The sequence below is a fragment of the Lepisma saccharinum genome, chromosome 3, assembly GCF_977018435.1.
Source record: "Lepisma saccharinum chromosome 3, izLepSacc3.1, whole genome shotgun sequence".
Lineage (NCBI taxonomy): Eukaryota > Metazoa > Arthropoda > Insecta > Zygentoma > Lepismatidae > Lepisma > Lepisma saccharinum.
In genome coordinates, this window is record NC_139231.1 from 68,317,040 (window position 1) to 68,326,473 (window position 9,434).

The 9,434-nt window shown below is 39.0% G+C and overlaps 1 protein-coding gene across 1 annotated transcript in view; it reads right to left on the minus strand.

The window, feature by feature from the left end:
• Prx5 (Peroxiredoxin 5) overlaps positions 1 to 7,603 on the minus strand; it is a 69,420-nt gene extending 61,817 nt beyond the window's left edge. Inside the window, exon 1 of the mRNA XM_083119922.1 lies at positions 7,399 to 7,603. Within this exon, the coding sequence (XP_082976048.1) occupies positions 7,399 to 7,506 (108 nt within the window). The 5' untranslated portion in view covers positions 7,507 to 7,603. The remainder of the gene's footprint in view (positions 1 to 7,398) is intronic.
• Positions 7,604 to 9,434: the final 1,831 nt, after the last annotated feature.

Sequence of the window (9,434 nt, forward strand, 5' to 3'; positions counted from 1 at the left end):
CCTGAAAATATAGACTCGCCTTCACGTCTGTTCTGCGCTTCTAGTGTTGGGCGTACAGTCCAAGTACATGCTCAGCGTGACGGTTTTTGACGCTACTTTAGGAGCGTAAATAGGTGAAACAATGAATTTCATAGTATGAGAGTTGTTGTCCTATATAAGTATTTTGACCCTAAGTACATTTCACTGAAATAGATGGCCTCGTTTAGAAATAGTGCGGTCCTTTATATCCCTTTTTCGCTTGAAATGTTCCTCGCTTGGGCTCACGCAACGTCCAAAGTGACAATTTCGGAGTTCGATTTGAGAGTGTAGATAAGTGATTTTATTGGTTTCTTTCGCGTAGTCCTGTTGTGCGACATGCGTAGATTAAGTCCAGGTATATTTGAGGAATTATAATACCATATTATAAAAATAGTCCGTCCTTGAAATCGACTTTTCGATAGATTTCTACACTTCTTTGGCGCTCCCTGAGGGGGGTCATATTGATTATATGAAATTGTCAAATGAGAGGTATTGTAGTCTAACATGTCTAGTGTCAATTTAAGTCAATACAGTGGAATTTCATTTTATCCTGAAAATATAGACTCGCCTTGACGTCTGTTCTGCGCTTCTAGTGTTGGGCGTACAGTCCAAGTACATGCTCAGCCTGATGGTTTTTGACGCTACTTTATGAGCGTAAATAGGTGAAACAATGAATTTCATAGTATGAGAGTTGTTGTCCTATATAAGTATTTTGACCCTAAGTACATTTCACTGAAATATATGGCCTCGTTTAGAAATAGGCCGGTCCCTTAAATCCGTTTTTCGCTCAACCGTTCCTCGTTTATTGCTGACGCGACGTCCAAAGTGACGACTTCGGAGTTCGATTTGAGAGTGTAGATAAGTGATTTTATTGGTTTCTTTCGCGTAGTCCTGTTGTGCGACATGCGTAGATTAAGTCCAGGTATATTTGAGGAATTATAATACCATATTATAAAAATAGTCCGTCCTTAAAATCGACTTTTCGATACATTTCTACACTTCTTTGGCGCTCCCTGAGGGGGGTCATATTGATTATATGAAACTGTCAATGGCAAGTCATTGTAGTCTAACATGTCTACAGTCAATTTAAGTCAATACAGTGGAATTTCATTGCATCCTGAAAATATAGACTCGCCTTGACGTCTGTTCTGCGCTTCTGGTGTTTGGTGTACAGTCCAAGTACATGCTCAGCCTGACGGTTTTGAGGATACTTTATGAGCGTGAATAGGCGAAACAATGAATTTCATAGTATGAGAGTTGTTGTCCTATATAAGTATTTTGACCCTAAGTACATTTCACTGAAATAGATGGCCTCGTTTAGAAATAGGCCGATCCTTTAAATCCGTTTTTTGCTCAACCTTTCGTCGTTCATTGCTGACGCGACGTCCAAAGTGACGACTTCGGAGTTCGATTTGAAGGGGTAGATAAGTGATTTTTGTGGATTACCTCGCATAGTCCTGTTGTGCGACATCCGTAGATTAAGTCCAAGTACATTTGAGGAATTATAATACCATATTATGAAAATAGTCCGTCCTTGAAATCGACTTTTCGATACATTTCTACACTTCTTTGGCGCTCCCTGAGAGGGGGTCATATTGATTATATGAAATTATCAATGGCAAGGCATTGTAGTCTAACATGTCTAGAGTCAATTTAAGTCAATACAGTGGAATTTCATTACATCCTGAAAATATAGACTCGCCTTCACGTCTGTTCTGCGCTTCTAGTGTTGGGCGTACAGTCCAAGTACATGCTCAGCGTGACGGTTTTTGACGCTACTTTAGGAGCGTAAATAGGTGAAACAATGAATTTCATAGTATGAGAGTTGTTGTCCTATATAAGTATTTGGACCCTAAGTACATTTCACTGAAATAGATGGCCTCGTTTAGAAATAGTACGGTCCTTTATATCCCTTTTTCGCTTGAAATGTTCCTCGCTTGGGCTCACGCAACGTCCAAAGTGACAATTTCGGAGTTCGATTTGAGAGTGTAGATAAGTGATTTTATTGGTTTCTTTCGCGTAGTCCTGTTGTGCGACATGCGTAGATTAAGTCCAGGTATATTTGAGGAATTATAATACCATATTATAAAAATAGTCCGTCCTTGAAATCGACTTTTCGATAGATTTCTACACTTTTTGGCGCTCCCTGAGGGGGGTCATATTGATTATATGAAATTGTCAAATGAGAGGTATTGTAGTCTAACATGTCTAGTGTCAATTTAAGTCAATACAGTGGAATTGCATTTTATCCTGAAAATATAGACTCGCCTTGACGTCTGTTCTGCGCTTCTAGTGTTGGGCGTACAGTCCAAGTACATGCTCAGCCTGATGGTTTTTGAGGATACTTTATGAGCGTGTATAGGCGAAACAATGAATTTCATAGTATGAGAGTTGTTGTCCTATATAAGTATTTTGACCCTAAGTACATTTCACTGAAATAGATGGCCTCATTTAGAAATAGGCCGGTTTTTTAAATCCGTTTTTTGCTCAACCGTTCGTCGTTCATTGCTGACGCGACGTCCAAAGTGACGACTTCGGAGTTCGATTTGAAGGGGTAGATAAGTGATTGTTGTGGATTACATCGCATAGTCATGTTGTGCGACATCCGTAGATTAAGTCCAAGTACATTTGAGGAATTATAATACCATATTATGAAAATAGTCCGTCCTTGAAATCGACTTTTCGATAGATTTCTACACTTCTTTGGTGCTCCCTGAGGGGGGTCATATTGATTATATGAAATTGTCAATGGCAAGGCATTGTAGTCTAACATGTCTAGAGTCAATTTAAGTCAATACAGTGGAATTTCATTGCATCCTGAAAATATAGACTCGCCTTCACGTCTGTTGTGCGCTTCTGGTGTTGGGCGTACAGTCCAAGTACATGCTCAGCCTGACGGTTTTTGACGCTACTTTAGGAGCGTAAATAGGTGAAACAATGAATTTCATAGTATGAGAGTTGTTGTCCTATATAAGTATTTTGACCCTAAGTACATTTCACTGAAATATATGGCCTCGTTTAGAAATAGGCCGGTCCCTTAAATCCGTTTTTCGCTCAACCGTTCCTCGTTTATTGCTGACGCGACGTCCAAAGTGACGACTTCGGAGTTCGATTTGAGAGTGTAGATAAGTGATTTTATTGGTTTCTTTCGCGTAGTCCTGTTGTGCGACATGCGTAGATTAAGTCCAGGTATATTTGAGGAATTATAATACCATATTATAAAAATAGTCCGTCCTTGAAATCGACTTTTCGATAGATTTCTACACTTCTTTGGCGCTCCCTGAGGGGGGTCATATTGATTATATGAAATTGTCAAATGAGAGGTATTGTAGTCTAACATGTCTAGTGTCAATTTAAGTCAATACAGTGGAATTGCATTTTATCCTGAAAATATAGACTCGCCTTGACGTCTGTTCTGCGCTTCTAGTGTTGGGCGTACAGTCCAAGTACATGCTCAGCCTGATGGTTTTTGAGGATACTTTATGAGCGTGTATAGGCGAAACAATGAATTTCATAGTATGAGAGTTGTTGTCCTATATAAGTATTTTGACCCTAAGTACATTTCACTGAAATAGATGGCCTCGTTTAGAAATAGGCCGGTCCTTTAAATCCGTTTTTTGCTCAACCGTTCGTCGTTCATTGCTGACGCGACGTCCAAAGTGACGACTTCGGAGTTCGATTTGAAGGGGTAGATAAGTGATTGTTGTGGATTACCTCGCATAGTCATGTTGTGCGACATCCGTAGATTAAGTCCAAGTACATTTGAGGAATTATAATACCATATTATGAAAATAGTCCGTCCTTGAAATCGACTTTTCGATAGATTTCTACACTTCTTTGGTGCTCCCTGAGGGGGGTCATATTGATTATATGAAATTGTCAATGGCAAGGCATTGTAGTCTAACATGTCTAGAGTCAATTTAAGTCAATACAGTGGAATTTCATTGCATCCTGAAAATATAGACTCGCCTTCACGTCTGTTGTGCGCTTCTGGTGTTGGGCGTACAGTCAAAGTACATGCTCAGCCTGACGGTTTTTGACGCTACTTTAGGAGCGTAAATAGGTGAAACAATGAATTTCATAGTATGAGAGTTGTTGTCCTATATAAGTATTTTGACCCTAAGTACATTTCACTGAAATAGATGGCCTCGTTTAGAAATATTACGGTCCTTTAAATCCGTTTTTCGCTCAACCGTTCCTCGTTCATTGCTGACGCGACGTCCAAAGTGACGACTTCGGAATTCTATTTGAGGGGGTACATAAGTGATTTTATTGGTTTATTTCGCGTAGTCCTGTTGTGCGAAATCCGTAGATTAAGTCCAGGTACATTTGAGGAATTATAATACCATATTATGAAAATAGTCCGTCCTTGAAATCGACTTTTCGATAGATTTCTACACTTGAAATTGTCAATGGCAAGGCATTGTAGTCTAACATGTCTAGAGTCAATTTAAGTCAATACAGTGGAATTTCATTGCATCCTGAAAATATAGACTCGCCTTCACGTCTGTTGTGCGCTTCTAGTGTTGGGCGTACAGTCCAAGTACATGCTCAGCCTGACGGTTTTTGACGCTACTTTAGGAGCGTAAATAGGTGAAACAATGAATTTCATAGTATGAGAGTTGTTGTCCTATATAAGTATTTTGAACCTAAGTACATTTCACTGAAATAGATGGCCTCGTTTAGAAATATTACGGTCCTTTAAATCCGTTTTTCGCTCAACCTTTCCTCGTTCATTGCTGACGCGACGTCCAAAGTGACGACTTCGGAATTCTATTTGAGGGGGTACATAAGTGATTTTATTGGTTTATTTCGCGTAGTCCTGTTGTGCGAAATCCGTAGATTAAGTCCAGGTACATTTGAGGAATTATAATATCATATTATAAAAATAGTCCGTCCTTAAAATCGACTTTTCGATACATTTCTACACTTCTTTGGCGCTCCCTAAGGGGGGTCATATTGATTTAATGAAATTGTCAATGGCAAGGCATTGTAGTCTAACATGTCTAGAGTCAATTTAAGTCAATACAGTGGAATTTCATTGCATCCTGAAAATATAGACTCGCCTTCACGTCTGTTGTGCGCTTCTAGTGTTGGGCGTACAGTCCAAGTACATGCTCAGCCTGACGGTTTTTGACGCTACTTTAGGAGCGTAAATAGGTGAAACAATGAATTTCATAGTATGAGAGTTGTTGTCCTATATAAGTATTTTGAACCTAAGTACATTTCACTGAAATAGATGGCCTCGTTTAGAAATAGGCCGATCCTTTAAATCCGTTTTTTGCTCAACCTTTCGTCGTTCATTGCTGACGCGACGTCCAAAGTGACGACTTCGGAGTTCGATTTGAAGGGGTAGATAAGTGATTTTTGTGGATTACCTCGCATAGTCCTGTTGTGCGACATCCGTAGATTAAGTCCAAGTACATTTGAGGAATTATAATACCATATTATGAAAATAGTCCGTCCTTGAAATCGACTTTTCGATACATTTCTACACTTCTTTGGCGCTCCCTGAGGGGGGTCATATTGATTTAATGAAATTGTCAATGGCAAGGCATTGTAGTCTAACATGTCTAGAGTCAATTTAAGTCAATACAGTGGAATTCCATTGCATCCTGAAAATATAGACTCGCCTTGACGTCTGTTCTGCGCTTCTGGTGTTTGGCGTACAGTCCAAGTACATGCTCAGCCTGACGGTTTTTGAGGATGCTTTATGAGCGTGAATAGGTGAAACAATGAATTTCATAGTATGAGAGTTGTTGTCCTATATAAGTATTTTGACCCTAAGTACATTTCACTGAAATAGATGGCCTCGTTTAGAAATAGGCCGATCCTTTAAATCCGTTTTTCGCACAACCGTTCCTTGTTCACGCTGACGCGACGTCCAAAGTGACGACTTCGGAGTTCGATTTGAGAGTGTAGATAAGTGATTTTATTGGTTTCTTTCGCGTAGTCCTGTTGTGCGACATGCGTAGATTAAGTCCAGGTATATTTGAGGAATTATAATACCATATTATAAAAATAGTCCGTCCTTGAAATCGACTTTTCGATAGATTTCTACACTTCTTTGGCGCTCCCTGAGGGGGGTCATATTGATTATATGAAATTGTCAAATGAGAGGTATTGTAGTCTAACATGTCTAGTGTCAATTTAAGTCAATACAGTGGAATTTCATTTTATCCTGAAAATATAGACTCGCCTTGACGTCTGTTCTGCGCTTCTAGTGTTGGGCGTACATTCCAAGTACATGCTCAGCCTGACGGTTTTTGAGGATACTTTATGAGCGTGAATAGGTGAAACAATGAATTTCATAGTATGAGAGTTGTTGTCCCATATAAGTATTTTGACCCTAAGTACATTTCACTGAAATAGATGACCTCGTTTAGAAATAGTATGGTCCTTTAAATCCGTTTTTCGCTCAACCGTTCCTCGTTCATTGCTGACGCGACGTCCAAAGTGACGACTTCGGAGTTCTATTTGAGGGGGTACATAAATGATTTTATTGGTTTCTTTTTCGTAGTCCTCTTGTGCCACATGCGTAGGTGAAACAATGAATTTCATAGTATGAGAGTTGTTGTCCTATATAAGTATTTTAACCCTAAATACATTTCAATGAGATAGATGTCCTCGTTTAGAAATAGGCGGGTAGTTTATATCTGTGTTTACCTTCAAGTAGAGATCAGGCTGACGCGTCAGGCTAACTTCACGAAGAGAACTACTCATTTTGTCGCATTCTAGGTTGTTTTTGGAGTATTCGATCGATAATAATATACGTAAGTTTGTTATCAGCTTTAGATCTATTCCGTTAAGTTTTATTATGATTCTATAATTTTAAAATAGGCTTCAAATTTCTCTTCTACTCGGTCTTTGTCTAGAAATAATGTTTGGGGAGAGGTGATAAATTTTATTAAGTTTTCTTTGTGTTTTTTTAAAAATAATTTTATATATATAATTCTCAATGAGGTATATTTCTACTCGATTGTGAGGAATATTTGAAATTTAATATTATAAAGGAAAAAAAATATATTGTGTCTTTTAGTTGGATTATGGATTATTTATTTGTACGCAATAAGTTATATTTGTTTGTGTTAATGGGATTATTTATTTGTACGCAGTATTTAAATTAGTAATTATTAATTACCTATGCATGCATGTAACGGTAGGCAACTTCCCATCTGGTGTGTTTTGGATTCTCTTTCGGGTGCTATATTCACGTGCGCGAAACGTTCAGGCTGGCTCGTATCAGGCTAACTTAACATAAGTACATTTTCACATTTCATTTATAAAATACAAATCGTAAAGGTTAACAATTGAATACAACTAAATAAAGAAAAATGGAAAACACAAAAGTGCACAAACATGTCAATGATGTTTAATTACCTGCACTTGACGATCACCCATGCTCATTGTTCTAATTAGACAGCCACGCAAGAGAACGCTTCTTCTTGCACAAATATTTGATGCCGCTTGTAAAGTTGCAAAAAGCATTTTAGTTGCAGCCGCCAGATGCCCGTACAGCTTGAAGGACAATCTAGTATTCACACAAATGCAGCACCTGAAGTGACGTCAAACTAGAATCCCACATTTTTGACGCGAGCCGGTGTAACAGTATGGTAACAGGACATCTTTAGCTCCGGACGTTCTCCCCCCCCCCCGTAAAAATATCATAGGACATAAAACGATAATTTTTATGACCTCCCGTCTTGAATGACTGGTTGAGCAACTGAATCTCACTACACTACGTTTGCGACAAACTGAGTGAGGCATGAGATGAGGGATATTTTCTTTTCAGTGACGTGCACTGAGAAGTAGCTAGTCTAGCAGAGATAGATCAATCAATCTCACGTTTCTAATTATTTTCAAATCACAATATTTATTGGCCGAGTCTGCTGCCACGCACGTGTCAGCAGTAAGAATATGCGTCAAATTTGCTGCTGCCACGTAATTCGTCTGCTAAGAGGATGTTACAAATCTTAAGAACAGATTAAGACGAGAGAAATACAAGTTTATGATTAGTGGGAATGAATGTACAGGTAATTTAGAACCTTTATCTTTAGAAAGCATTTAGCGATATTATTTTAATGCTAACAGAACTTAACCTAACTACGAGAGCATTTAGGTTTATTATTAGAAGATTGCTGAGGGACCTAATCTTAAAACATTTTTGTGAAAGCAATCGCTACAACTTCACAGTATGTGTTACAGACGTAATTGCATACATAGCATGATTAAATCACGATAAAACATAGACCGAGTCTACTGCCACGCGCATCTTTTTTGAGGTTCCAGCAGAAAAAGAACGTGGCAGCAGACACTGCCATATTTTTTTATCATCTTGAAGCCTCAGTTCATATGCAACACTTCTTTACACGCGCTTCTCGTCCTTCGATGTGATGAGCTGGCAAGGCTGAACCCTAGCTGGCTCTTCTTCCGCCTTACCAGATCCAGGTATAGACAACCCCCCGAATGGAAAGGGAAGTTTTCTGGCTGTACCTCCCTTACCTCCTCGCCCCCCGCTCCCATGGTTGAAAGCCCATGGTTTCAGGTCCTCCAATCTATCTCCTATAGGACAGATAGGGGATTGGTTTCCCTTAGATTCCTTTGTAAATCCTCTAAAGAACTCAGGGGAAAATTTTCTGCAGTACTATGTTCTCTGTATTTACACAACTTTTTAAGCTTTGAACAATATGTATGTATAATATGGGATGTAGTTTTATTTGTATATGAATGGGAACGTACTTGTATTATATGCAGACAAAAATGTTATGGTTTCTTTTCTTTTTCAAATATGGAATATATAATGATTAAATAACAAATACAGGGTGTTTGAAAAAGAACTCCCTAGTTTTAAGTATAAATTAAATAGGGAAAATAATGAAAACTTACATCAATGAGTACATATCATGAAAGAGGATTCCTTCAAGTTTTGTTCAATGTTAGTACACCTCAACGTGGGATCCATTTGTTGCCCTGCACACGTTGAGACGATATTCCACTTCTCGCCACGTATTCACCAACATTTCAGGTGTAACTGACCCAACCGCAGCGACGATTCTTTCCCGTAAATGATTGATGTCTCTGATCCTAGCACTGTACACAACATTTTTTATGTGGCCCCAAAAGAAAAAGTCCAGTGGGGTTAAGTCTGGACTTCGTGGTGGCCAAGGTATTGGGCCAGCCCTGCCCATCCACCTTCCTGGAAAGCGAGTGTTAAGAACCGCAAGCACCTGTTTACTGTAATGAGGTGGGGCGCCATCTTGTTGGAAAAACACAAGCCCCTTTTCCGCCTCAATATCGTCCATTTGGGGAAAGACGTATTCTGTCAACATGTCATGGTAAACGTCCCCGTTTATTGTTTTTTCTACAAAAATGAAAGGACCAACCACACGATCTTCCATCAAACCGCACCAGACATT